Genomic DNA, 27736 nt, shown 5'->3' with positions numbered 1-27736 from the left:
GCCAGGGCCGCCAGGCGCATTGCAAGAGCAGGATGGTGGCCAGTGGCTGGTGGCAGGGCGCTGTGGCCTGGCTGACGGTGCACCATGGGCGGGACCAGCTGCCACCGCTATAAATAGGACTGACGGCGAGCTGCCCCGGCAAACCGAAAGCTGAACCTCGTCGCGTGGAGGAGACGGCGTGGTCTGGAGTGGTGCAAGCGGCGCTGAGGAGGAGGTGTTGTGTGGGTGTCCTGTCCTGAGGAGCCCAACGGCATGTGCTCAATGCCAACGCAGCAACCGTAGGGCTCCGGCACAACCAGGACGTGGACCACAGCACTGGGGCAGGCTGATAAAGCTCCCCAGCCGGTGCCAGCTGATGGCAGAAGCTCAGGTGGGGCTCCCGGGACCTTTCCCAAAGCCGCCGGTTGGGCCATGCCCTGTCTCTGACTCCGACTCCGACTCCGAGGACGCGGCTACGGGTGGCACAGGACCGGGTGCTGGGGCGCAGAACCCCTCCCAGGTCATCCACAGTGGCCACTTCATGGTGTCGTCCCCGCACAGTGACTCACTGCCCCGCCGGCGCCACCACCGCACCGAGCCCGAACCGGCTGATCCCCGGAGCATTGACCCGACCCTCACCCGGCTCTTCGAGTGCATGAGCCTGGAGTACAGGTAAGTACAACATCCCTCGTGCTGGCATGCATCTCCCGGACACACACACCCCCCCCCCCCCCAGCTCTTTGAAGGCTTGAGACTGTCTGAGCCCCACTGACCCTCCGGGAACCTGCTGCTACTTGCCAACTGATAGCGTCCTCGTATTCTTGTCTATTGGGTTGTGATGTGCAATCTGCTCAAAAACTGCCATCCTGGGAGGTTTCAGGGAGAAAGAGCTGGTGTTGGGTTGTTGGCCATGGAGCCAGATGAGAAGTGTAGCTTAACCCTACTCCACCGTCACATGAGATCTGTAGTCACTGCACCCGGCTGTAGCACCCTCAGGGCCAGGTCCTGCACACTCTGTAGAGCAGCAATAACCCTGTGGGCAGCCAATGCTCAGTCTTTGGCAATCCAGCCCAGAGCAGGAGTCCTGCCTTCCCGTCCTTGACTCTGCCTACATGTCCCAAGGTTATTCCAGGACATGCAGCGGCACTCAGGGCTGTATGGCTGCACGGGGCTTTGTCCAGGGCCTCCTGAAAGCTTCCCCCCTTCTCTCCTGCAAAATCAGATGGGCTGCATTGTTCCCCCAACCACACAAATCACCCAAGCTCAGGATGCTAGGGACCTGCTCACCCCACAGCTCCTCGGTGACAACAGGAGAGCCTGACCTGTGTCTCTTAGCGCCTTGGTCCACATTCTTGGAGGCGGGTCCCTTCTTTTGCCAAGGCCCCAAGGCTTTGAGTTCTCTGAAGCATAGCATCAGGGTGACTTGCTCTACTAGTGTCCAGATCTCTCTACCCCTTGGACTCTTCCAGGGCCTTGTTGCCCTCCTGCACTGAGCATGACAATGCACACACCAGCGCCAAGCCCAGCACGATGGCAAACTGTAACTGCAGCTGGACATTAGCCCTCAGTGAGGAGGATCCACATCAGCTACAAAGCATTAGTGCCACCTCTGATGGCCACCCCAGAGCCCAGAGCACTAGAGATGTCTCCTGGCTGCCTTGGTGGAAGACTAGGTCTTGCTCAGCACCTGTGGGAGCAGTTCTTGGTCTGCCGTGGAGCCAGGGTAGCTGCAGGTCATGGGAGCCAAGCAGGGAAATGTGGACATTGGATGTTCTCTGAACTTCATGCTTGGTTCTTCTCTCTTGGAGTTCCTTCCATCCTTAGACGCTCTCCCCCTCCACCTGTCATGCTCTGCAGCTTGCCAGCACCCTAAAAACAGGATGACAAGCATTGATCAGGGATCAGGTCCAGGTGAACCTGGACCTCCAATGCAGTGCTGGATATGCCTCTTCACAGGTGGGACTGGACTCTGGCTCTAGAGCTGACCGCTCTGCTGGCTAGCTGCTGTTCAGCCATTTCTTTTCTCCCTATGGCAGCTTTGCTAATGCATTTTTGACAGACTTGTAAGCAGTGGTTGGAGGAAGGTATCAGAAGGGGAAAATGGAGTTTAAAGATACTTGGCGCACCTCTACTTTTAGTCTTATCTGATTTGATACCTCTCTGCATCATCTGCCATTTCCCACCTTCCCTCCCAGCCAGGTTCCTCAGAAGTGGCGCTGGTGCAGCACAGCCTCGGTTGGCGTGGCCAGCCAAATGTCCTCCAGTCGTCAGGAGTGCATCCACAGTGATGTTGTAGACTAACTCCCTAACAAAGCAGAAACCACGGAAAGGTATCAGTTGGGAGGCTGTTCAAAGGCTGTAGCTGGACACTCATTTAGGTAGCTGTAATTCCTCCCCTCTCCAGCATTCCTCCGTGGTACTTCACAGACGTTTACGGCAGTCCTGTCTTAGCTTGAGCAATCACCGCGAGGATCTCACGTTTTATCCCCCATGGGCTGCACTGTGCATTGCCCCCTCACTGGGAAAGAAATGGTCTCGCCATATCAAGACTTGCTTCTAGCAGTAACTTGTTTCTTCAGATCCCTCAAGGAGAGGCAAATCCCCCCACCGAGGTCTTCCTCCTGGTGCTGGAGGTTGGGATGAAGCAGTTCCCAGGCCCTTTGTACCCATTTTCCAGGACACAACTCTCTTTCCAGCAGCATTCCTGCCAAAGACTTAATGATTCTCATCCACTCTTTCTCCTGGAACCTGCTGTTTCTTGAATCCCTTCCTTAGCCTGCTGTTTCTCCCATGGGCGGACCTCCCTGCGGCACATGTGGCATCCTCAGGTTCCCCCAAAAAGCCGAGCATGTGGAGCTGAGCTCCTTCAGGAACTGTTCACGCTCCCACCTTGGCACAATCTCCCCAGCTGAGCAAGCTTTCTCCCCATCACCGCGGCGTCATTCCCGGGTGTCCTGCCTTGCGGAGCTGGGCTCCTGGGCTCACACACCTTCCTGTCACCCATTGCAGGGAATCCTTGGGTGACCGACCTGGGGAACTGTCCTCCTGAAGGGAGGAAAACTGGGTGCAGATGGGAACTGCAAACTGCAGACGCCCATGGCCTTATCTTGCACGCCTCTATCTTGTGCTTCGGAGGAAGCCTCCTGTAGCTGTTCCCAGAGCGTGATGTAGATTAACCTCCTCTTCCTTGCAAATACTGAGAGGGGAGCAGGCAGGGACATCAGACTGGTAAGCGATGTGGAGTATTAACACTGCCCCTCTCATGATTTAAAACAAGGTAGGCTTTGATTTCACCCTTGCATGCCGATTCGGTACTAATTCATCCTCAAGGCAAGCTGATAGCATGCTAGAAAGCTCTGAGGCTTTCCTAGAAGAACTGGAATTGCTGCTATAGCTTTGCTGTACTCTCTAATTGATTCTCGAATTCACAGTGCCTTAAACACCCACGCAGCGGGGCAGCAAGTACCCAGGCAGAGACCCCGGTGACGCACACGCTGAGCTGCCCTCTCCCCATCTCCTCCTCTCGGGATCAGCCTGCCCTTTCCCTTGCCCTCCTGGCAAATTGCTCACCTCAGTTCACTCCAGTTCACCAGCATTTGCCCGCAGCCCTGTGCCCTAGCTCAGACCCGCCATTTGATGAGGCTTCAGTCTCATTCAGACCCAAGACGGTCGGGGCGCTGCCTGTGCCCCGGCTGGAAGGAAGCGGGGCGCGCTGGCCAGGGGAGCCGGGCTCGGTGCCGATGGCAGCCCCGGCTTGGCAGATCCCTTTGGGGCTTTGTGGCAGGTTGGGCAGCTTCTGCTATGAATTATCTACACGACGGACAATACCAGGTCTGGCGAGGGGCACGGGCTCATGCGCAGGCTAAACCCACCCACGCTGCAGTGTGGTTGCGCTGTCATTAGCGGCAGGGAGCTGCACGCCTTTTCTCTGCCATTTCCCAAGGTCCCTATCTAATCTGCAGTACAGCCTGTTAACACCTTTGTTACAACGCTGCCCTTGAATTACCCCAGATGCACCCACGCCTGCCGGGGCAGAGCTCGCTCCCGCAGGAGGGAGCACGGCGAGCAGCCATGCTGGTGCAGCAGCCTTTTCATCAGCGCAAGGCGGGCAAGAAAAAAGCTCAGTCAGATAGTAGAGATTTGAAGTCGGATTTGAACACAGTCAGTTTTTTTGCTTGGGGGGCACTTTTCAGGAAAATTGTGGTTAGTTTTTTAACTTTCTTTCCCAGACTCTGGATTTTAAAACATAAAAACTCCAGAAAAGACGTGACTTTGGTAGCAAAATTTGTGAGAAATCGAACGTGAGCTTTTAGGACCTCCAGGAAAGGCCGTCCTCTTTCAGCCAGTCCAGGGCCCGGCTGTGTCCCGGCAGCCCCGGGAGCAAGGGGGGCTCTGACGGCCCCTCAGGGGATCCCGCTCCTGCTGCGCTCGGGACGGCCAAGCAGGCTTGTACCTGCCAGAGGACCCTCAGCTTCACCGTTCTGCTCCTTCTACTGCCCGTTTCTCTTCGTGCAGCCCTGCATCTCGCCAGATCATTCCTCCCCTCTCCTCTTGCTGTCAATGGAGACCAAAATACTTACCTTGCCATGAAAGCGGGGGCTGCAACACCTTAAACTTCTGGACGGGCCAAATGAATCATAGAGCAAACAAGGTGTAACTGACCCGGTGCCGACCCACGCCAGGTTTGGTCCTGGGCTGAGCCCTGGTCCCACCTCCCCTCGTCCCACAGAGACCCCTTCCCCGGCAGTGGGCTCTGTGCCCCCATTTCTCCAGCAGCGTGGGGCAGCAGGACCTCCAGCCTCCTTGGGGCATCCCAAACCTTTCTCACAGCTCAGTGTGGGGTTTGCATCCATCTCCCCGGGGAGATATTTTCAGGGAAGGGTGGGGCCATTTTCAAGGCAAATCAGGGAGCAAAGATCAGCCTGATAAGCCCCAAAACTGAAAGGATCGTTAATGAGGAAAGAAGGCAGTTAATGGCGAAGCCCAAAGGCGCCACCAGCCTCGCGCGTGGCTGAGGTGCCGTCTGCGGCTGCGGGGCTGCGGTCCACAGGCTCCAGCGGCTCCTTTAAGCTGGCTGTTGGGGCGGGCGGCGCTGGTGAGGAGCGTGGCTGGGTAGCCTTGACCAGCAGGATCTGGACGCGCGCCTGGGCAACCCGTCCCTTCCATTGGCTCTTCTGCTTGGCACCACCATGCTGTTTGCCTTGTGCTGCTGGGGAAAGTTCAAAATCCTGATGATAGCAGAGTGGCCAGCGCGTAGCCAAGTCCTTAACTCTCTGCAGGCTGGAGCCACGGGGACACGGGTCCTTCCCCAGCCCCTGGGGCCGTGGGTTGGGCTGGGTCTCCTTGGGGAGACCGTCCCTGTCCACCCCTGTGGGTGGGAGCACCCACTGCCAGACACGTCCCTGCATCAGGCTCTGGAGCCGGAGGGGTCCCCGGTCCTTGTCCCCCACAGCAAGATGGGACAGCAGCGCTCTCCTCTCCCCTGTACCCCGGCACGCTCCCTGTGGCCGCAGAGCCCTGTAGGACCAGCACGGGGGCCTCGCTGCCTGCACTGCTGCCTGTACAGGCTGCCTGGCTCTAGTGTCGAGAACAGCACCCTGTCTGCAACAAGCTACCTGCCCTCTGGGCTGCACAGAGCTCCGAGCCAAGCTCCGAGCCGAGCCGGCACAGCTGCTGAGGGAGGGAGCCCCGCTCGCCATGCTGTGCCGTGCCGTGCAGCAGGAGGCAGATTTCAAGGCAGGTTAATGCAGAATTGGCCAGAGTCTTTGTGTGAGGGTGCTTGAAGGTGTCACAAGCTTGAGTGAACAAGTGCGTGGCTTCTTAAAGCATTAGCCAGGCACTGCTCTCATCCCCAGCACCTCCCTGGGGACACGGCCCCATGGCACCTTGGGATGCAAGGCAAGAGGGGGATATGGCACCCCTACACCCAGCCCAGCCTCTACATTTCTTCCTCCCTGCACGTGCCAAGGATAAACGGGATCCAAAACAGCACTGAGATCTTTAAGGGAAAAATTCTTGGCTGGGGAGGGATGTGGGCTTCCCAGGGAGGGGTGCTGTGCAGCCCCCAGCCGGCTCCTAAAGGGCCCCTCCGTGCAGCTGGCATCGCCCCGAGGCCGTGCCCTGGTGGGTGGGAGAGCGGGGCAGCTGCCGACCTCGCAGGGAGAGGTGAAAAGGACCCCAAAGTAAGGCAGAGAGACCCCAGCCTCCCCTGCAGAGCTCCTGGGGCAGCAGGACCCTGGGAACCCCCGCCGGCGGGTGACACAAGAGGGTCCTGTCCCTCCGCTGGAAGGAAACAAGACAATTAGTGAAATGAGGCTGCCCGCACTGCAGGCCCCATTAGGGACATCACCGCCACCACGACCAGCTGCAGAACAAACACAGCTGCCTCTGGGAGCTGGGAAACGGGAAGGAGGGAGCCCAGCTCGGGCTGGGGGCCGGGGCGAGGGGTGCAGGTTTGCAGGGATGGGTGCGGAGAGGAGCCCAGTGCAGCACTGGGCTGCGGGCAGGGCTGGTCCCACTTTCTGCCCTTCTTGGGGCACAGGCAAGCATCCCTTAATGTCCTTAACGTCCTCCAGTTTGCTGTCCTGCCTTCCCCAGACCCGTGCAGATGGCTGCCCCTGCCCACCCCGCTGCCTGCGCCAGCTCCCAGCTGAAGGGAGCATTTCCAAGCCTCGCCTGGCGTTAAAAGGAGGGTCAGAAATAGCTGCCCACATGCTGCGATGTGGGCAACACGTGTGTCCGGGCATCTCGCCTCGGTGGGAGACTTCCCTTCCCATGCCCCAGGGCCAGAATGTGGCCGTCCTGGTCGGGGGCAGCAGGGTCCCACCTCGGACGTGGGGTTTGAGCTTCGATGAATCAATTCCTCCGTGTGCTGTGCTTGAATCCCAGGGGCTCGACAAGCCTCGTGTGGGTCTGTGGAGCTCCCAGTTTAGGTCTGTGCTGCTGTCAGGGTGAACAGGAGCTCAGGGTGATCCTGTGGGTGCTCCCATGGGTGCCAGACTAGCAACCTGCAGCGGAGCCACATGGCTGCGCCTGCTCCAGACTTGCCACCAGGCTGGTGGCCCTGGGCATCTCTTCAAGCATGGCCCCCTTGGGAGACCCTGAACTGGGAGGGCTCTGGGACGGTGCCCCTCAGCCTCTCCTTTGCTTGGTGTTTTAGTGGGAAGCTGGTGTCTCCAAAGTGGAAGAATTTCAAGGGCCTGCGGCTGCTTTGCCGGGATAAAATCCGTCTCAACAACGCTATCTGGAGAGCGTGGTACATCCAATGTGAGTATGGGGCCAGATCCCGCTCCCTCTGCCGACTGCTGGACGATGTCGAGTGGGCTGGGGCTGGCACTGCGTTGTACGGGTGCGTGGGCACCCTCCCCTGCCCAGGGATGGAGCCATGGGTAAAGCCAGCTGTGTTTTCCCCTGTGCAGATGTGGAGCGGAGGAAGAACCCTGTGTGTGGCTTCATCACCCCGCTGGAGGGGTCGGAAGCCGATGAGCACCGAAAACCAGAGGTAGGGCATGGTCCCTCGCAGCTCTCAGGGCCAGGAGCGGGTCGGGGTGGCAGAGGTGGGAGCTGGGGACACACAGCGGGCAGAGCTCATTGTATTTCATAGATTTGCTGGGAAAGGTGTTTCTGATGTGGCACAAGGAAACCAGCCCTGGCTGCGGGGCCCTGGGGCTGGGGGGCTCAGCCGTGACCCCTGTCCTGTCCCCCCAGGCTGTCGTGCTGGAGGGCAACTACTGGAAACGCCGCATCGAGGTGGTGATGAGGGAGTACCACAAGTGGAGAATTTACTACAAGAAGCGGGTGAGTGACTCTGCCTGTGCTGCTCCCCGTCCCATGGCGGTGCTGGCGGTGGGATAGGACGTCAGCGTGCCCAACGTGGCGCCGCGGCTGACTGGCAGCAGGACGTGGCAGGCTCCTGCCAGCGCGGGAGGGGGATGCTGGCTGCCCCTGTGGTGCTGATGGAGGGGAGCTCGGCGGGGACTCTGTCCCCAGCTGCCCACGGTGCTGCGGTGTGGTCCCTGTGCCCGGTGCACGCTCTGGGGCTGGGTTTGGCAGCGCACCCACAGCACACGTGGTGGGGTGGGTCAAGCAGGACCACGGCTCACACACAGCGCTCCAGCTGGGCTGGGATTTGCTGGCATGCCACTGGCAGCCATGTTTCACCCTGGCAGCATGTGCTGCCAGGCAGGCCGGGTGGCTCTGCATCACTCCGGGTGCTCGCTCTCAGGCATGATGGCACCATGACCTTGGCCGCCCACCACGCGGGGTGGAGCGTGGTCCAGCCTCCTCCCCAGCCGCTCACTCGGGACCAATAAAGGTTGGGGGTGCCACAGGTGGACAGGGTGCTGGCAGCCTCACACCGCCACACACCGCTGGTCCCACTGCTGCGGTGGCTGCTCAGCCCAGACCCTGCAGAGTAAAGGCAGGTGTGAACTCATGGCGGCCACACTGAGCCCCCCAGGGACTCCCCTCCTGAGCACTGTCCCCCTCTGCCCTGCCCCTGGCTCTGCCCCATGCCGTGCCTGCCCTGGCTGGGGGGTGACACAAGCTGTCTTCTCCTTCTAGCTCCGAAAGTCCACCCGGGAGGGAGAGCCCTCCAGCCCAAAGCGGGTGAGTCCGGGAAGGGTGGGGAGGGGGGAAAAGGGGGGTGCAATGCAGACCCCCACGCTGGGCAGCTTGGGAGAAGAGTGGATGAAAGCCCCAGGGTGTGATGAGCCCAATGGGATGGGATGCCAAGCACTTGGGATGCCAGATTCACCCTTCTGGAATCACCAACGTGCCAGGTGTGAAGCCTTGGAGTGATAAATGCTGCGGGGAGCATGGGAGCTGCCAGGGAGAGCAGCTGGGGAGCCAGGCATGGACCCCACCTATGAGAGGTGCCCACCTAGCTCCCTTGCTCCATCTCACGCAGGATGAGGATGTCTGGAGGCCAACGGAGAAATGGTGCAACCAGCTCTTCTGCAACGTGGTGCCCATGCTGCTTGGGGATGAGGAAGAGGAGCCGGGGGGTAGGCAGCACTTCGACTTGGACACCTTCCTCTCAGACATCTCTGACACCCTCTTCACCATGACACAGACACCCAGCACCCACCAGGCACTCCCCGAGGATGGTAGGTACCCCAGGAGGAGGGGATGCTCCTGCCCTGCCCAAATGGAGCTCTTGTTTGGGCAGGGCGGGAGCATCCCCTCCTCCGGTGGCTCCCTATGGACCAGCCTGGGCTGTCCCAGTTGGGATGGGCTGAGCCGCCCAGGGAGCACTCGCCCCATGAAGGACCTTGCACCAGACCCCAGGGCAGGGCTGCCAGCCCTGGGTAAGCAGCGGGCAGGTCCTGCCTTCCATGGCCACTCTTTGCTGTCCCTGCCTGCCCAGGTCCCTGGAGCTCCTGCAGCACCAGGCAGGTCTTGTGCCAAGGATCAGCCCTCCCCTGGGGTTCTTGGGCACTGGATGAGGTCCCAGAGGTGCTGGTGGGCAGGGTGGTGGGGACAGGATGGCCCTGGGTCTCCACAGGGTGGGCACCCATCTCTCTGCCTGTGCACGGCTGCAGGGCAGGGTGCAGCGATGCAGGGTGACTCTGGGGTGCCACGGAGGGCACTGGTGGAAGAAGCCCTGAAGGGGGGTCTTGGGGGTGCAGTGGCTGGGCCCCGATGTTGCAGCTCTGCCCTCTTCCAGCGTATGTTGGGAATGCTGACATGATACAGCCGGACTTGGCACCCCTGCAGCCCAGCCTGGATGAGATGGAGATCTCAGGTAAGAGCCAGCCTGGCTGCGGTACTATATCCCACACGGCCCAGCACGCTCTGCACGCCATGGCAGCCCAGAATGGGGGGGTCAGAGGGTTGGCCAGGCAGCAGTGGGAGCTGCTGGGGCAGCCAGAAAGCACTGGACATCCACCAGCATGGAAAAAGCAGCCTGCATGGGCCAGGGGGCTGCGGCAGGCTGTGGGGCAGGGGCTTGGCATGCCTGCCTGTGCCCGGGGCAGAGCCACGGCAGGTCGGGAAGGGCCTGGCCGGGAGCTGTGGGAGGGCAGTTCTACAGAGCGTCTTTCCAGAGTGCCAAACCACCTCGTTTTGGCTGCAGACAGAGGAAGGACAATTGTCCCCCCAAAAGAAAGAGGAAAGCTCTAGAGAGCAAGCTCTGTGCTGCTGTGTCCCCCTCCTCACCCCACTCCCCCTCCAGCCCCAGGCTGAGCAGCCAGACTGGCCCAGAGACAAACCTGGCACTGGTGTCCAGCTGGGGCAAAGGGCTGCCGAGGAGAACGCTGGGAAGTGGGCAATGGCAGCCTCCTCCCGTGGGGCTGCCACCAGCGCTGCCATGCAGCCTCTGAGCCGTGAGTGCCTGTCAGCGCCGTGGAGTCAGCCGGGACATGTCCTGGTCCCAGCTGTGCAGTGCAGGGTCCCCGTATGCCAGGGCAAGGCACCGCTGGTGCACGCTGCACCGGTGACCAGCTCTGCCCTCGAACGTGCTGGAGCCAGTGGCCTGGGCACACTTTGCAGGGTGGGAGCTGGTGTGGGTTGGTGGCTGCAGCCCTCCCAGGTAGCCGGTGGCCTCGGGCAGCACCAGCATCTCTAGACCCCTCCGTGCATCTGTGAGCACCCTGCGAGCTCCACTGCTGGTCTCCACTTCCTTCGGCGGGAGGAAACAAGGGTGCTTGCGCCATACAGCTGCGGGGTGATGCAAGACCAGATGCTGGCGGGGAGCAGGCTGGGGCACTCTGATGTGCAGCGGGATGCCCTGGGGATGGGTGGGGTGGGAAGGCTCTTGCCAGCCCTCCTCCTCCGCTCATTCCCTCCAGAGGTCCCATCAGGGTGAGCCGTGCTGGGAAGAGGGTCTGCCCCGCTGCTGGCCCTTTGCCTCCTGTCCCCAAGTGCCCCATGTGGGCATCAGTCGCTGGGAGGTGGGACAGCTCCAAAGGGGTCAAACTGACACTTGACAAGTGTCCCTTCCCCCGAGATGTCCTGCATGGTGCTGGAAAGCTGCACCAACCCCTTTCAAGCAGCACCTCGCCACAACGGTGTCACAGCAGCAGCCCCGGCACCTCTCTTTGTGTGCCCAGCTGCTGTCTGTGCCACCGGCATGGTACAGCCTCGTGCTCAGCAGGAGACGGCAAGGGGCATGGCGGTGCCCAGCTGAACCAAGATATTTCTATGAGCAGCCAAGTTGTCTTTTTTTTCCCTGGGAAAAAGGCCTGCATTTTGCTCCAGGGTGCTGCCTGGGAATGGGATGAGTCTTACTGCAAGCCACTACATGGCAGGAAAACATCCCTTCCTGTTCTGCCCATACCCAGCGGCTCCGCGTGGGGGGACTCCTGGGGCTGGGGAGGGTCCCAAGCCCAGCTGGGGTCAGGGATGGTGTCCCAGGTAGGGCTTGTTGTCTGCCTAGGCACAGGCTGCTGAGCATGGCTGGAGAGAAGTTTGTGAGCCCCGGGGCAGGGCAGCACCCTGCGGGGTGCCCAGAGACTCGTGGGTGGAAGGTTTGTCCCAGACATGGCATTCTTGGGATGCTGCGCGGAGCAGCTCGCCCCGACGACGAGAGGTTGCAGTCCTGTGCCAGGCGAGCGCTGCGTGTGACGATGTGCGTGCTGGCGGAACGCGGGCGTGCGCGGGGAGGTGAGGGTGTGCGGGGCAGAGGTGTAGGAGCAGAGAGGTGTGCGCACACCTTGCGACAGGCAGCGCCACGGGGCCGTGGGAGGTAGTGGGGAGAGGTGATGGCGGGTGAATGCTGGGTGTTGGGTGCCAGAGCTGCGGGTGCCAGCCAACCCAATTATGTCCCCAAGGCCACTTTTCTAGCAGGGTGTGCGATGGCTTTTTGTGCCTTGGGAGCAGGGATCCCCCCAGCAGCCTCGTGCAGAGCACTGCAGTGCAAGCGTGCGGGGTGGGCACCGCAACGGTCGGCGCAGGGTCACAGGGCTGTCACCACGTCTGGTGGCTGTGGCAGAGCTCGGCGCCTGTCAGTCAGTGTGCACAAACCAATCCCCAAATGAGGAAGCACCTCGTGTCCACGGTGGGTGCCGGAGCGCAGTGTGGGGTGGATGAAGTCCTGATGGCAGAGGCGAGGGAGCAGCCCGGCCCCGTACCCTGCTGGCACCGCGCTCCAGGTAGGACCCACGCCAGGCACTGGGGAGCTGGGGGCTGGGCTGGCCATCCCATGGGGTGACATCGCCCCGCTGTGCGGCAGGGCTCTTGCAGAGCCTGGGGCCAATGCTGGAGGGTCCTTAGTTTGGGAATGGGCTCTGTAGCCCCGATCCCATTGGAAAGCAGCCCCAGGTTTGAACGGGATGCCAAAGGTGTGGTGTGCTGACCGCACGGGCTCTTCTCCCTTGAGCAGCGACGTGCCCTGGCCACGCTGCGTGGCCTGGGAGCAGGTCAGGGTGATGCAACAGTGGAGAGGAGCATAGGCAAGAGCCGTGGGGTGGGGAAGGGGCAGGAGAAAGGGAGGACAGGGTGCCCAGGGGCTGCCAGCCACCTTCCATCCCTGCAGCACAGTGAGAGCCACAAGAGGAATCGAATCTGCAGAGCTGGGCACCATAAATTCCTATAAATACCCGCAGAGCTTCAGTGCTGGTGGCAGGGGACAGCCTGGTGTGGGCACAGCGGAGGGCTGGGGGCAGCAGGAGCTGGGTGCTGCGCCCTGGGGAGGCTCAGACCCTGCCTGGCAGCACCGCAGCCCACAGCGAGTGCTGGCCCATGGAGGGGCAAGGGTGGCCCTGCCACAGCCCCGGGCATTCACCGTGTCCTTGGCAGGGGGAAGGGGCAGTCTGAGAGCTGAGTGGGGCAGCTCAGCGGCAGCACTGCCCCATCTCACACCGGTGTTACCCTCGGCTGGCAGCACATGGCACTGCCGGAATCGGCACCATGCTCAGCCCCATGGCATCCCACTCTGCTGGCACGTTTGCTCCTCTGGTGTAGATTCAAAAGGGTCTCAGGCCTTTGCGTGTCCCAGCCAGGGTGCTCCAGGCGCTGGAGCCTGTGCCACAGCCTGGAGGGAGCGCGGAGTCCTTGCAGCCCTGCCGGCGCCTGTGGCACGGCTGCACACGCCGGGCAGGCAGAGCCAGTGTGTGGGCTTGGCTGGGCTCTGCCAGCAGCAGCACGGGGCCCGGTGGCAGCGATGCTCAGGCCAGGCAAGGCGTTGGGAGCATGGCTGGGTGCTTTCCGAGGGGGTGCGAGTGCCTGTGTCCCGGGGTGGCTGCTCAGGCACAGAGCCTGTGCCAGGGGCTGTCGATCAGCTGCCTGCAAACCCCGCCAGCACTCCTGCTCCATCCTACGGGGAAGCATCCAGCTGCCCCATCCCTGCCCCGCATTCATCCTGTACAGGGAAAACCCTCCCAGTGGCAATGCCCCAGTCAGCACTGGCACAGGCAATGGCAGCGCCGGCACCGAGCCGAGGCGTGCGTAGGGCTGATGCGCCCGGGGAGCTCGTTCCACAGGGGAGGTGGCTGCCCGAAGTGTCAGCCCAGCCCTTTGCACCGCAGTGTCTGGGCCTGCGGAAGGAGCAGGGTTGTGGGAAGGGGAGAGGAAGCGAGAGGGAGTCGTGGCAAGGTCACGGGGCTCGGCTTCGGGAAGGCCATGGGATGTGGTTAGCCACAGGCTGCATGCACGGCAGCGCCGGGGCGGGGAAATGAGCACTCGCCACAACCCCAGGGGACCGTCCCCCCCAGCTTGGGGACCCGCTCCTCCGAGCCCCCCGCTGTGGCTGCCCTGCAGCCTGGGTGTCGTGGTCCCTGCCCCAGCCCTGGGCTGGTTCAGGAGGAGTGGTACAGCCACTCACCCTGCGGGGAGCGGCCCTGGCGCTGGAGCACGTGGCGCCCAGCTGGGTGTTGGGGATGGGGACGGGGTCCCCACCCTTGGGTGGCACCCCTGGGCGGGTTTTCCTGTCCCCATGCGTGTGACAAGGCTGGCCCTGGGCGCGTGAGCTGCCTCTTCCCTCCATACTCCAGCATTTCACAACCTGAGTGCCAAATCCACCGGCAGAGCTGGGAGCTGCCCTGGCCCCACAAGGTGATGGTGGGACTGGCAAGTCCCCGCCAGTGCCAGTAATGGGGTACGGCTACCCCTTGCATGCCCCAGGGCTTGTCACCGCCCCCCTCTGGGAAGGTCCCCTTATGCCTGTCACTGTCTCCACTTGGCCCTGCAGATATCTTCACTGGCCACCGGCCACCGCCATCGCAGATGCAACCAGGCTACCAGGAGCCGCCCTGCTTTGTGCCCATGGCCGAGTCCCTGTTCGGTGGCGGGGAGTCCCTGATGGGTGCACGGGGGCTGCCCGCCAGCCCTGAGGCCCCGCTCCCACCCGGCACCCTCCTCCAGGTGAGCGGGACCCCAGCCCGCGTCCCGCGGCTGCCGGTGCCCCAGCCACCCCCCTTGACCCTCCCGTGTCTCCCGCAGCCCAGCGGTGCCTCCCAGCTCGGCCTCCACAGCGCCTTCCTGGCCCCTGAGCTCCCCTCGGCCCCTCTGCCCCCTGAGCCCCCCGCCACAGCGCCCGGCGCCCTCAGCCCCCAGCTCCGACACAAGCCCCTGCTGCAGTATGGCCTCCCCGGCAAGTGCCTCGGCCTGGAGCCCCCCTACGCCCCCCCCATCCCATCCCCCGGGGCACCGCTGCTGGGCCCGGACCCCCCGTTCTCCCCCGCCTCAGCCCCCCGGTCCAAGTTCCCCTACGCCAGCTCGCCTGGCCCCTCGCTCCTCGCCCACCCTGCCTCCCCTCTCTCAGCGCCCTGCTTCGCCCCCCATGCCCCGGGGCTGGGCTACGCCGCGGGCATGGTGCCCCCGGGGTATCCTGCCCCGGCCGCCCCCCAGCTCCTCCCCCCCGTCCTGCTGGGCGACCCCCGGTTTGCCCCCCCCAAGGGGCTGCCCCAGGGCGGGGGCGGGCGGCTGAAGGCAAAGCCCGGTGGCACCAAGGCGAAGAGGCTGCCGGGACCCCCCACACCGTCCCACCTGGCCGTGCCCAACCCCTGCCTGAGCCAGCTGCTGACCGCAGGTAACGGGGCTGGTGGGCTGCGGGGGCACGCAGGGGCGAGCCGGGGGTGGGGAGGGATGCTATGGGACCCCTCTTTCCCCCCAGCGTTGGGACACTGGGGATGCTGGGCAGGGCGCATGGCTGTCCCCACGGCGGAGCAGCACCAAACCCAGAAGTGAAGCTGCGCCCGGGGGAGCCCCCTCCAGCTCCAGCAGCCTCAGGAAGGAGATGGGGCCCAGGTGGCCCCAGGGCTTGGCCATGGGCACGTCTGCAAGGTCCCCATGTCCCCAGCCTGGTCTCTACAGTCCTCCCTGGACGGGCTGAGGAGTCACCAGTGTCTGACCTGACCCATGCGATGGGACAGGTCCCACAGAAGTTGTGTCCAGCCCCATGCTGGGCTGGGGAGGGGCTGGGGGTCTCTGCCTCCACCAGTGTCCCCAAGGACATCCCCACTGCGCGGAGCAAAAGCACCTCTCTCCAGGGGCTACTTCACCCTTCCCCAGGGCAGATTGGCAGGGAAGGGGCTGCAGCAATGCCGGTGCTGGGGGCTGGCTGTCCTGTGGGGCAGGAAAGGTCACCCGAGCCCTGACCCCTCACGCAGCAGCACCCTTCTGCTCCCTGCCCTCTTGCAGCCAAGCAGGAGCCGACCCTGGATGCCCCACGCCCAATGGGCGCAGGACTCGTGCCCGTGACCCCTGTCTCCCCGGTAAGCACTCGCCTTCCCCCCAGGTTGGGAATAGTCCCCCCGGGTCAGGAAATGCCTTCTGGTTGCTGGGGCAGGGGTAGAGATGGGGCAGGTGGGGAGATGGGGCTCTGTGGGGTCACCCCTTGCAATATGGGACTGGACAGGCACGGGGCATGCGGATGGGGTGGCGGGACTCACCTCAGTGTTTTCTCCCATAAAAGAAACAGGGCAGAAGTGGGAAACACCCCACTTGCAGGGCCCCTTTCCTGGCGATGCTGCCCTGGGGCGATGGGGCTGGGGCTGCCCCTGCGGATGGTGGCATCGTGGTTTAACCCCAGCCAGCAGCTAAGCACCCCGCAGCCGCTCGCTTGCTCCCCCCACCCCAGTGGGACGGGGGAGAGAATGGGAAGGGTGAAAGTCAGAAAGCTCGTGGGTTGAGATAAGAACAGTTTAATAATTGAATGAAAATGAAATAGAATAGTAGTAATAGTAATAGTAGTAGTAATAACAATGAAGAATAATGATATAATACAATAATAATATACAAAGCAAGTGATACACTATACAATTGCTCACCACGCACCGACCGATGTCCAGCCGGTCCCCGAGCAGCGATTGCTGCCCCCCAGCCAACTCCCCCCAGTTTATGTACTGGGCATGACGCCGTACGGTATGGAATAGCCCCGTGGCCAGTCTGGGTCAGCTGGCCTGGCTGTGCCCCCCCAGCTCCTTGTGCACTGGGCAGAGCAGGGGAAACTGAAATGCCCTTGACTGGTGTAAGCACTGCTGAGCAACAACTCAAACATCAGTGTCTTATCAACATTATTCTCATCCTAAATCCAAAAGGCAGCACTACGCCAGCTACTAGGAAAAAAATCAACGCTATCCCAGCTGAAACCAGGACAGTGGGATGCCCCGTGGGGATGCGGCTGCACGTCCGCCTCTCCGGTCCCCTCGCGGGCATTCGGCTGTCAGTGCCCGGGCACCGACCAGCCAAAGGGGAAGGTCTGGTCCTCGGCGTGCGTTGGGCGCTGGCCCCCCGACCTCCCACTTCCCTCTGCCTTCTCCCAGCAGCAGAGCGCTGTCCCCGATGTCCCTGCTGCCTTCCTCTCCAGAATGGCCCAGCTGAGCCCAGGACTGGCTCCCGGCTCCAGCCCTTCCCAAGCAGTGCCGGTGCCGGTGCCGGGCACCCAGCCAGGCCCGCTGCTGGTCCCCAAGGCAGAGCGGCTGTCCCCCACGTCGGCTTGCGGTGAGTCTGGGGCACCCCAAGGAGCTCCACAGGACACTGCGTCTCCTGCAGGGACCTTGGACCAAACATTGTGGGAATGTTTCATGTCGGCTCCAGCCCCAGCTGTTCACATGCGCCCAGCTGAGCACGGATGATTTCTTTCTGCGGGAGAGGGCACAGCCCCTTCACCTGCCTCCTTCTACAGGGGCAAAAGCAGAAATGGGAAAAGACAAAGAGAAGCAAAATGTCAGACTGTGGTTTTGAAAACCCGGAGCCTGGTTTTCAAGTGGGAAGAACCCTGCTTTCACCCACAGAAACCAGAGCGGTGACTGGAAACCAGGCTCTGGTGTCGTTTCCAGTTTCAGTTTGGCGCTGCAGACCGCAGCCTTGCTGCTGTCGGGACTCTCTCCTGGTGATTTCCACCCCAAGAAACACCAGGAATTTAAAATGTCACATCCCACATGTTCCCATTTATGAGCAGTGGTAAAAAGAGTGGGATTTGGGATAAGACAAAGGGATAAGATGGGGTCGGATGCTGGACCGGAGCATCCCCATCAGCCGAGCGGGGTGGCTGCCCAGGGGCCGGGGTAGCGCTGCGGGCTGCTCCTCTCTGCCCGTCCCAGCACGGGACCCTGGTGCCAGCCCGTCACGAGGGGCTGCTGCCCCTCTCCCCACAGCATCACCTTTCCTTTTCCAGGCAGCGACTGGCTCAAGCCTGGCCAGGCTTCCCCAGGAACCGCCGTGAGGCTGGGCGCTGGCATCTCCCTGCACCATCCCGGGTCCCGTCAGGGCAGGCCTGAGTCCAGCAAGGTATGGCAGGAGCGAACGCTGCCTTCGCTATGGGGGCACCATCTCCATAGGCACCCCCCTTTCCTGCTGCCCCCCAAACTCCCCCCCTACCCCTGCTGCGAGCTCTGGGCCAGCCCATCCCCGATGGGGCAAGTAGCCCAGGGCTGTCCCCACAGCCAGGAGGTGCCTGACAGCGCTTGCCCGCAGATGGAGAGCCGCCGCATCACGCACATCTCTGCCGAGCAGAAGAGACGCTTCAACATCAAGCTGGGCTTCGACACGCTGCACAGCCTGGTGAGCACGCTGAGCGCCCAGCCCAGCATCAAGGTGAGCACCCAGGGCTGTGTGGACAGGCCCTGGGCATACAGGGACACGGCGTGTCACCCGGGGATGCTGCGTCCCTGGTCTGACCCCGTGCACGGGGCTCCTGCCCTGCACCCCAGCCTGTGGGGCAGGAGGCCACGAGCCCACACCAGGCACACGGAGACTCACGTGGTGCCAGGGTGGTCTGGGCTCTGGAGCCTACGGCAGAAGCTGCCGAGGCTCAGTAGCAGGGAACATGGCACCTCGCGCTGCCAGCCCCGCTGCACGAAGCACCGGGTGCCCCACACCCTGCCCACCCTGGGGGCTCCCTTCGTCCTCTCACCCTGTGGCCGCACAGGTCAGCAAGGCCACCACCTTGCAGAAGACAGCCGAGTACATCTGCAAGCTGCAGCAGGAGCGGGCAGCCCTGCAGGACGAGGCGCAGCGACTGCGGGAGCAGATCAAGGAGCTCAATGGCTCCATCAAGTAAGGGGGACACGGCTGGGGGAGGCGGGAGGGAGCCACTGCCTGCATCAGAGTAGCCACACAGGGCAAGCGGCAGCACCAGGCAGGCAGCAGGACACAGCAGCTCTTCTGAGCACCTCCCAGGACCTGCATTTCCCTCTGTCCCCCCTCAAAGCCTGTTTCGCTGTGGGGGAATGCTCAAGAGGCAGTGCTATGTGGGACCAGAGCATGGGGCCGTGTCCCACAGCTGCCCTGGGAGGGGGACACTGCCTGCCCACCCCTGCTGGGTGCTGAGTCCTGCCAGAGCCTCTCCCCATGGGGCGGCCCCTGCGGCTCCCGGCCTCCTGAACAGGGACCCACGGCGCTGCTCGTGCCCCACAGCCTGTGCCAGGAGCAGCTGCCGGCCACGGGGGTGCCCATCACGCGCCAGCGCTTCGACCACATGCGCAGCATGTTCGACGAGTACGTCCGCTCCTCCACGCTGCAGAACTGGAAGTTCTGGATCGTATCCTTTGGGGCCAGCGTCTGCTGCTTGCTCTGACCCCTCCACCAAGCACCAGGTCCTCTGGTTCACCTGCTGCTCCCGGGTCCGTGGGGTACCTCTGGCTCGAGAGGCTCTGGGGACCACGGGGAGATGTTTCCCAGCCAAGGGCACATGATGGGAACACGCTGAGATGCTGTGGTTAGGAGGAAGATGCTGTTGCAAGGGAGCAAATGGAGTAGGAGTACATGGTCAGTCCTCGGGGAGAAGGAAATCACTGGCGGAGCTGAGCTCACGCGGGGAAGAGCTCCTGGTGACATGGGAGCTGGCTCTGAGAGGCAGCAGCCATCAACCAGAGATCAGGAAAGGTCCAGAAACAAAGCTGGGGACACGATGGCTTGGCCTTGGCGGCCTCGTGGCACACCCTGGAAACCCAGGTGTGCCCTCGCCTGGGACACAAGTCTGGGCTCCACACGGGGGAGAGGATGGAGACAACCAAGGGCCAGGGAACAGGCGGTCAAAGGGCTGGTCCTGCTTCTCTCTGAGCGGGGAGGGATTAGACACTGGGACCATCAAGCCTGCAGAGACTGGGAGGTTTACAAAATCCCAAGGGGCAGAGGGATGGGCAGGCCTTGCTGCCCACAGTCCGCTCCAGCGCAGGCAGCCTGGGCAAGGCAGAGGTGGCTCCTGGCAGAGTCTGGGAGCGCTGTGGAGCTCCTTCCACAGGACGCTGGGTACACTAAAGCCAACACCAGCTCCAGGACGTGCTCATGGTGCGGGTATCTGCTGTGGATTACTACATGCACAAAGTCCCCAGTCCCCAGCGGTGGTTCCTGCAGGCTGGGAGCACCAGGGGAGCACACTGGACACACTGGTGTCGTGCCCTGCTCCTGGGCACTTCAGAGGGCACTGCGCTAGCTGGCTCCGGATCTGCTCTGGAAGAGTTGTCTTGTGTCTCAATAACCATTTCTGGCAGCCCCAGCCGTGACGGGGTTACGCAGCTCTCCCGCTGCCTGCCTCGGGTGACACTCATGTCCCCGTCACCCCAGCAGCAGGGGCTGGTGCCCAGCGCGGTGCTGCGCTGGGGCAGGCACCCAGCAGGTCTGCTCCGTGGCCGGGCAGGCAGGTTTGTCCTGCTGCCTGTAGGAGGGTGCTGCCCACACCTGGCGGGTGGGAGACCACGGCCTTGGCAAGGCGGGTCCTTAACTCCTCTGCTCCCATCAGTTCAGTATCATCATCCGGCCCCTCTTTGAGTCTTTCAACGGCATGGTCTCCACGGCCAGCATGGAGAGCCTCACCCAGACATCTCTCGCCTGGCTGGACCAGCACTGCTCCCTCCCAGCGCTTCGGCCGAGTAGGTGGCCCCGCTCCTGTCCATGGCACCCCGCAGGGGCCAGGCTGGCCTGTGGGCACGCACTGATGGAAAAGCAGAGGCAAAAAGGACGGGGGCGTCCTGGGGGGTGGTGGGGCTGGCGCTTCTGCCAGACAGGAGGGAAGCACCCGCGGGAGGTCCTGGGGCTGCGGGCTTGCAGCTTTTCCGTGCTCCTTCCACACCCAGCTCAGCTGGCTGCTGCTGCCCTAACCCGAGGGCCCCTGTCCTGGCTCGGCCAGGCGCAGCCCTCCCCACAGCCCCACAGGCTGGGTTTCCCTTCACCCCTTCTGCTGGGAGGGAGCTCTTGTCCCATTCATGGGACATGGCAGGGCTGAACCGGGGATGGGAAGAGCCATCTCCCACAGGACAGCTTAATCCACGCTCCTTCCAGCCCCCAAGGCATGGGGGGGCATCTGATGATGTCCCACTTCTCCCCACAGCCGTCCTGAGCTCCCTCCGGCAGCTGAGCATTTCCACCTCCATCCTGAGCGACCCGGCCTGCGTCCCCGAGCAGGCGACGCAGGCAGTGGCGAGGATGGGCCATGGCAGCAGCTCCTCCTAGCCCACCCCAGAGCTGGAGGGGCTTTCCCAGCCTTGCCGAGACCCTTGGTGCTGCCAGAGAAGCGCCCACCGATGCCAGCAAGGAGCCCCCGGCACATGGACTTTGCCATGTACAACACAAGGAGAGGAGGCGGAGGAGCACTTCCTCGCTGTGCACGCCCAGGCCATAAGAGCCTTGGCTTTTGACACCAGCAGCCGCTACCTGGTCTCCTGTGGGGACCGGGCCATCTGCGCCTTCCACAACACTGCCGCTCACCGCGTAGTGGTGGAGGAGATGGAAACCACGCTGAAAAGAACTGCGAACAAAGCCACGCGGGAGAGGCTGGAGCAGCAAATCTCCGGCGCCCGCAAGGCGCTGGCCGCCATCTATGGCAAGAAGCACTAATCCACCCGCACGCGACACATCCCGGCTCCCTCCGGCCGCAGGCAGCCGCCTTCTGGCTTTTGGGATTATTTTTTCTTCAATAACACTGAACAACTTGTAATAAAAGAGGCCTCCCTCGCCTGCTTTCTGACCGGGCAGAGCATGGGAAGCTAAAAAGTCTTTGACTGGTGTAAGCACTACTGAGCAACAACTCAAACATCAGTGTCTTGTCAACATTATTCTCATCCTAAATCCAAAAGGCAGCACTACGCCAGCTACTAGGAAGAAAAATCAATGCTATCCCAGCTGAAACCAGGACAGTGGGATGCCCCGTGGGGACGCGGCTGCACGTCCGCCTCTCCGGTCCCCTCACGGGCATTCGGCTGTCAGTGCCCGGGCACCGACCAGCCAAAGGGCAAGGTCTGGTCCCCGGCGTGCGTTGGGCGCTGGCCCCCCGACCTCCCACTTCCCTCTGCCTTCTCCCAGCAGCAGAGCGCTGTCCCCGATGTCCCTGCTGCCTTCCTCTCCAGAATGGCCCAGCTGAACCCAGGACTGGCTGGGTGGGGAGAACTGGCTGGGTGGGTGGCTGAGAAGGGAAGTCACTGGTGGAGCTGAGCTCATGAGGTGAAAAGCTCCTGGTGACATGGGAGCTGGCTCTGAGAGGCAGCAGCCATCAACCAGAGATTAGGAAAGGTCCACAAACAAAGCTGGGGACAGTCAGCGAGGCACGCGGCAGCAGCAACGGTAAGTCCTGCGACTGGTTGCTAGATTGGGGTGGAAAAGGCAGTTTCCTGTGCCAGTGAATCCGATAAAGAGCCTGGTGGGGCCCTCGTGCCAAAGAAAAACCGGCTGCTCTGGGGAGCGAGGCAGATGGGGCTTAGGCGTTGCTGGTGCAATCGTGGGAGATTTAAACGGGCCCCTACGGAGTGCGAGCGACCAGGAGCATGGCGAACAGGACGGGCAAACGGGGCATGGCGTGTCAGAAAGGGATGTGGTGACGCAGACGGAGCTCCCACTCAAACATGCAGCCTCCCAGGTCTCTGGCTGCAGGGAGTGCCAGAGCCTTGCTCCAGTGATGGAGGGCTGCCGAGACAACGCCTGCATGAGGTGCAAGCAGGGGGAGGATCTGCTCAGCGTGGTGGCAGAGCTGAAAGAAGAAGTAGCAAGACTGAGGAGTACCAGGGAGTGCGAGAGGGAGACAGACTGGTGGAGCCACTCCCTACCATCCCTGAGACAAGCACGGCAGATGGAAGCATCAAGAGAAGGAGAGGCTCCCCTGCCCTCATGCCGCCAGGCAGAAGGAGGGGTCCTAAGAGATGGAGGGGGATGGAAACAGATCCCTGCTCAGCGCAGCAGGCGAATCCTCTCCCGGCCGACCTCGCCCCTCCAGGTGCCCTTATACAACAGGTACGAGGCTCTGGAACTTGAGGGCCAGGAGGATGAAGATGCGGACAGTGATCCATCCAAGGGGTTGACTGGGGGGAGCCAGTCAGCCCCACGCATTACAACAGCCACTGGTAAGAAAAAAAGAAAGGTAATTGTCATAGGTGACTCCCTTCTGAGGGGAACAGAGGGCCCGGTATGCCGACCGGACCCCTCCTGTAGGGAAGTCTGCTGCCTCCCTGGGGCAAGGATAAGAGACATTACTCGGAAGCTCCCTAGGCTGGTAAAGTCGTCCGATTATTATCCGCTATTGGTTGTTCCAGTTGGCAGCAATGAGGTGGCTGATAGAGGTACAAAGATGATCAAAAGGGACTTTAGAGAACTGGGGCGATTCCTTGAAGGATCAGGAGTGCAGGTAGTGTTTTCCTCCATCCCGTCAGTAGGCGGGAGGCATACGGAAAGGAACAGGAAGACCCAGCTCATTAACACGTGGCTCGGGGGCTGGTGCCAGCGGTGGAATTTTGGGTTTTTCAATCATGGGACAGTTTACATGGCACTAGGAGACAAATGGGGTTCACCTGTCTCAAAGGGGGAAAAGGGTTCTGGCTCAGGAGCTAGCAGGCCTCGTTGAGAGAGCTTGGAACTAGATGTGAAGGGGGAAGGGGATAAAACCAGGCTTGCTAGGGATGAGCCTAGGGGTGGCACGCCTGTGCTGGAGAAGAGATCAATAGCCCAACTGAAGTGCATTTACACCAATGCACACAGCGTGGGCAATAAACAGGAGGAGCTGGAAGACACCGTGTGGCAGGAAAACAATGATGTGGTCGCCATCACGGAAACGTGGTGGGATGACTCACATAACTGGAGTGGTGCAGTGGACAGCTACAAGCTCTTTAGAAGGGATGGGCAAGAAAGGAGAGGTGGTGGGGTGGCCTTGTACGTTAGAGAGTGTTTTGATTGTCTAGAGCTCAACGAAGCTAATGATAAGGTTGAGTGCTTATGGGTAAAGATCAGAGGGAAGGCCAACAAGGCAGATCTCCTGGTGGGAGTCTGTTATAGACCTCCCAACCAAGATGAAGAAACAGATGAAGTATTCTACAAGCGGCTGGCTGAAGTCTCACAGTCTCTAGCCCTTGTTCTCGTGGGAGACTTCAACTTACCAGATATCTGCTGGAAATACAACACAGCAGAGAGAAAGCAGTCTGGGAGGTTCCTGGAGTGTGTGGGAGAGAACTTTCTGACGCAGCTCGTGAGCGAGCTGACCAGGGGAGGTGCCCCGCTGGACCCTCGGGATGGCTTAACCCAGGCTCCTTCCAGCCCCCAAGGCATGGGGGGGCATCTGATGATGTCCCACTTCTCCCCACAGCCGTCCTGAGCTCCCTCCGGCAGCTGAGCATTTCCACCTCCATCCTGAGCGACCCGGCCTGCGTCCCCAAGCAGGCAACGCAGGCAGTGGCAAGGATGGGCCATGGCAGCGGCACCTCCTAGGCCGCCCCTTCCCAGCCTTGCCAAGACCCTCGGTGCTGCCAGATGAGCGCCCACCAATGCCAGCAAGAAGCCCCCGGCACGTGGACATTGCCGTGTACAACACAAGGAGAGGAGGAGGAGGAGCACTTCCTCGCTGTGCACGCCCAGGCCATAAGAGCCTTGGCTTTTGACACCAGCAGCCGCTACCTGGTCTCCTGTGGGGACCGGGCCATCCGCGCCTTCCACAACACCGCCGCTCACCGCGTGGTGGTGGAGGAGATGGAAACCACGCTGAAAAGAACTGCGAACAAAGCCACGCGGGAGAGGCTGGAGCAGCAAATCTGTGGCACCTGCAAGGCGCTGGCCGCCATCTACGGCAAGAAGCACTAATCCACCTGCACGCGGCACGGCCCGGCTCCCTCCGGCCGCAGGCAGCCGCCTTCTGGCTTTCAGGATTAAAGCTGGTCCCCAAGGCAGAGCGGCTGTCCCCCATGGCAGAGCGGCTGTCCCCCACGTTGGCTTGCAGTGAGCCTAGGGCACCCCAAGGAGCTCCACAGGACATTGTGGCTCCTGCAGGGACCCTGGACCAAACACTGTGGGAATGTTTCATTTTGGCTCCAGTCCTAGCTGTTCACATGCGCCCAGCTGAGCACGGATGTTTTCTGTCTGCGGGGGAAGGCACAGCCCCTTCACTAAAGCCACCACAGGCTCCAGGACATGCTCATGGTGACGTCGGTAAACATTAACCTTGCTCATTTTCACCCTAACAATACTATGGCATCATGAAACAGGATATATGTCTCATAACAAAGAATAAAGTGAATGATAGTTGGCTTCGCTCAGGGTCCGTAAAGGACTGCTTCGCGTTGCCAAAGTTAAGCGAACGGAGGGGAAAGGTAATTCTGGCAGGGGGAGATCACGACCACTGCCTCAAGGACCACCCACTCAAGAAACCCACCGACCCAAAAGATTAAGGAAGTAAAGGTCTCAAGAATCGTAATGAGCATGCGTAGTAATTTACATGGCAGGCAAAGAATTTTAACCAACCATTTAAGAAAGGACAATGAATATTTATCAGATGATTGTATAAATAATTGTTAGTTTACATCAACGGGGTGCTGGCTCGTACCATGCACCCATATTTGCGCATTTACGTAATAAAGGGAAACACCTCGACTCTGTGTGTGAATTGGGCAATGCACACCGGGTAACGGACCCAAGTTTTTGGGACAACAACGGTGCGGGTATCTGCTGTGGATTACTACGTGCACAAAGGCTCCAGCGGTGGTCCCCGCAGGCTGGGCGCACCAGGGGAGCACGCTGGACACACTGGTGTCGTGCCCTGCTCTGGGCACTTGGGAGGGCACTGTGCTTTCTTGACTGTCCAGGTGCAGGGAGAGGTTGCCCTGCACAGGGACCTCCCAGGCCGTTGATAAGTCTGTGGCAGCGTTAGGCCTGGGAGCTCTCCTGATCTTTCCCTCCTTCCCCCAGGAGAGTTTATCATGACGGCTTCCAGCGACACAGCCATCCTGATACAGAGCCCGAAGGGTGAAGTCCTGTCCAGCGTTAACGCTAACCAGATGAACAACACCTACGCCATGGTGTCGCCCTGCGGAAGGTGAGGGGCGTGAGGTACCCCAGGCTGCTCCTGCTGCGGAGTGGGAGTCTGCAGGAGCAAACAGGAACCTTGCTCCTTCCCAGAGGATGTCATCAGTTCAGACCATCGGCAATTACCTGTTATTTTAATGCAAGTTTCTGAGGGTTCCCCATTTTAAAAAGCGATTCTGGCCCCCGAGAGCAGTCTCAGGTACTCAGTGGGTTGCTGTTGTGCCTCAGCACTGCTGTTGCTGTTACCATCTCCTGAGGAGCAGAGGAGAACAGCATTGGCCTTGGATATTGGAGGTGGGACAATGCAAACGGCATGTGCAAAGCAAACAGCACTTCTAACTTGTTTTTAACCTTTTAAAGGTTAATTATAAAATTAAAATCTTTATTACTGAGAGATTGTTTATCAGGAAAATCGTGTTCCCTGCTCCGTCTCTAACTTGTTGCTGCAGGAAGACTTGCCATGCTCTGAGCTCAGTGAGTTCAGGGATCAAAAGCTTCGCTTTTTTATTTTGGCCTGGGAGTTTCTCATGCTCAAGTTGTGGAGTTGCTGCTCTGGTCCTTAGCGTTCCCTTTACCAGCCTGGTTTCAGCGAAAAGGGAAAACTTTTTCAGCTGACCAAAGCAAAGATTTGAACGTTGGTGTCTGAACAGGTTTGCCTTCAGTCGGGAGGCCAGAGGAGAGCTCTGTGGGGCTGGCCCCACGGCCTGGCAGAGCGGGTGCTCTGGAACACGTACCCTGTCTTTCACCCGGGTTTGTGGCATCCTGTGGCTTTACCCCCGACGTGAAGGTGTGCGAGGTGTGTTCTGGCAAGAACGGAGACTTCCAGGAGGTGACCAGGACTTTTGAGTTGAAAGGCCACACTGCCGCCATCCATTCCGTCTCTTTCTCTAACGATGCGAGGAGGTAATAGCACGCTCTGGCTCGCCCTTGGGACACAAAGGCTCACCCAGTGTACGCCAGAGCCCGTGCAGGGTGGGGGAACGCTTCCCTGCGCGCTCTCCTGGGAGCCCAGGGTGGAAAAACCCTTCCTGGCTTGCAGCACCTGCATGTTCCCTCTGGATTTCCTCCTGGGGGTGACAGCTATCTGTACTTTGGGAAGAGGACGAGGCCCATACGCATGTACAGACTCATGCTGCCCAAAAGCGCTCTCTGGCCACGAAGGATTCCTGGTTCGCAGGTGGGGCAGGGGAAGAGACGCTGCCCAATTTCCATGCACTCACCTCTGCTCTGTCCCCTGGCTGCAGGATGGCGACTGTTTCGAAGGACGGGACGTGGAAATCCTGAGACACAGACGTGGAATATAAGAAGCAACAGAATCCACACCTGCTTCTGACGGGGAAGCGCGAGGTGATGGAGCCTTGTCGCGTCGCCCTGTCCCCCGACGCTCGCATCGTCGCCCTCTCCAGCAGCATGGACATTGCCGTGTACAACACAAGGAGAGGAGGCGGAGGAGCACTTCCTCGCTGTGCACGCCCAGGCCATAAGAGCCTTGGCTTTTGACACCAGCAGCCGCTACCTGGTCTCCTGTGGGGACCGGGCCATCCGCGCCTTCCACAACACCGCCGCTCACCGCGTGGTGGTGGAGGAGATGGAAACCACGCTGAAAAGAACTGCGAACAAAGCCACGCGGGAGAGGCTGGAGCAGCAAATCTCCGGCGCCCGCAAGGCGCTGGCCGCCATCTACGGCAAGAAGCACTAATCCACCCGCACGCGACACGTCCCGGCTCCCTCCGGCCGCAGGCAGCCGCCTTCTGGCTTTCGGGATTATTTTTTCTTCAATAACACTGAACAACTTGTAATAAAAGAGGCCTCCCTCGCCTGCTTTCTGACTGTGGCGACAGGGGAGGTGGGGGCGATCGAGGGGTTGACGCTGCCGTTCCCTTCCGACATCATCGATATCCCACGGGATCGATTGCTCAGACAGGGCCGGGGAGGGTTTTCTGGGCTTAGAAAAGGGGCTTTTGGTGGGTTTTTTGTTTTTGCAGACCTCAATCTTTGGCGCTAAACTGGGGGGGCGGGGGTTAACGCTGCTGCCCGCGCACAGGCAGGGTTTTCCAGCGGATCGGGGAGCCGAGGCGATGCGCAGCCGCCACGGGCGACAGCC

General features: G+C 61.2%; 2 protein-coding genes across 2 annotated transcripts; both read left to right on the top strand.

Annotated features, from left to right (window-relative positions):
• Nucleotides 1–187: 187 nt before the first annotated feature.
• On the top strand, nucleotides 188–21044 carry MLXIPL (MLX interacting protein like). The gene is made up of 16 exons (XM_087751764.1): nucleotides 188–651; nucleotides 7139–7245; nucleotides 7398–7480; nucleotides 7687–7776; nucleotides 8542–8586; nucleotides 8888–9086; nucleotides 9647–9724; nucleotides 14108–14947; nucleotides 15559–15632; nucleotides 16686–16860; nucleotides 17537–17649; nucleotides 17836–17955; nucleotides 18290–18417; nucleotides 18778–18901; nucleotides 20102–20231; nucleotides 20690–21044. The coding sequence occupies exons 1-16, from the start codon at nucleotides 356–358 to the stop codon at nucleotides 20809–20811; spliced, it is 2724 nt and encodes a 907-aa protein (XP_087607890.1). The 5' UTR covers nucleotides 188–355; the 3' UTR covers nucleotides 20812–21044.
• A 3043-nt stretch (nucleotides 21045–24087) lies between these two features.
• On the top strand, nucleotides 24088–27386 carry TBL2 (transducin beta like 2). The gene is given in 5 exon segments (XM_087752075.1): nucleotides 24088–24400; nucleotides 25462–25641; nucleotides 26382–26535; nucleotides 26877–27074; nucleotides 27076–27386. Coding segments are annotated over 5 exon segments (1101 nt in total). The 3' UTR covers nucleotides 27332–27386.
• The last annotated feature ends 350 nt before the right edge of the window (nucleotides 27387–27736 follow it).

Source organism: Nipponia nippon, unplaced genomic scaffold (assembly GCF_047370975.1).
Source record: "Nipponia nippon isolate SJK-2023a ecotype South Korea unplaced genomic scaffold, ASM4737097v1 scaffold_15, whole genome shotgun sequence".
Lineage (NCBI taxonomy): Eukaryota > Metazoa > Chordata > Aves > Pelecaniformes > Threskiornithidae > Nipponia > Nipponia nippon.
Note: the sequence above shows the minus strand (reverse complement) of the source record. Positions and strands in the feature narration are given on the sequence as shown.

What these genes read in the sequence shown, in the direction of transcription:
- MLXIPL (XM_087751764.1), top strand. Translation starts at nt 356, where the DNA reads ATGGCAGAAGCTCAGGTGGGGCTCCCGGGACCTTTCCCAAAGCCGCCG. An exon ending in GAGAGCGTGGTACATCCAAT is followed by an intron (nt 7,246 to 7,397) that starts GTGAGTATGGGG and finishes TCCCCTGTGCAG; the next exon opens with ATGTGGAGCGGAGGAAGAAC. An exon ending in CCGTGACCCCTGTCTCCCCG is followed by an intron (nt 15,633 to 16,685) that starts GTAAGCACTCGC and finishes TTCTCCCAGCAG; the next exon opens with CAGAGCGCTGTCCCCGATGT.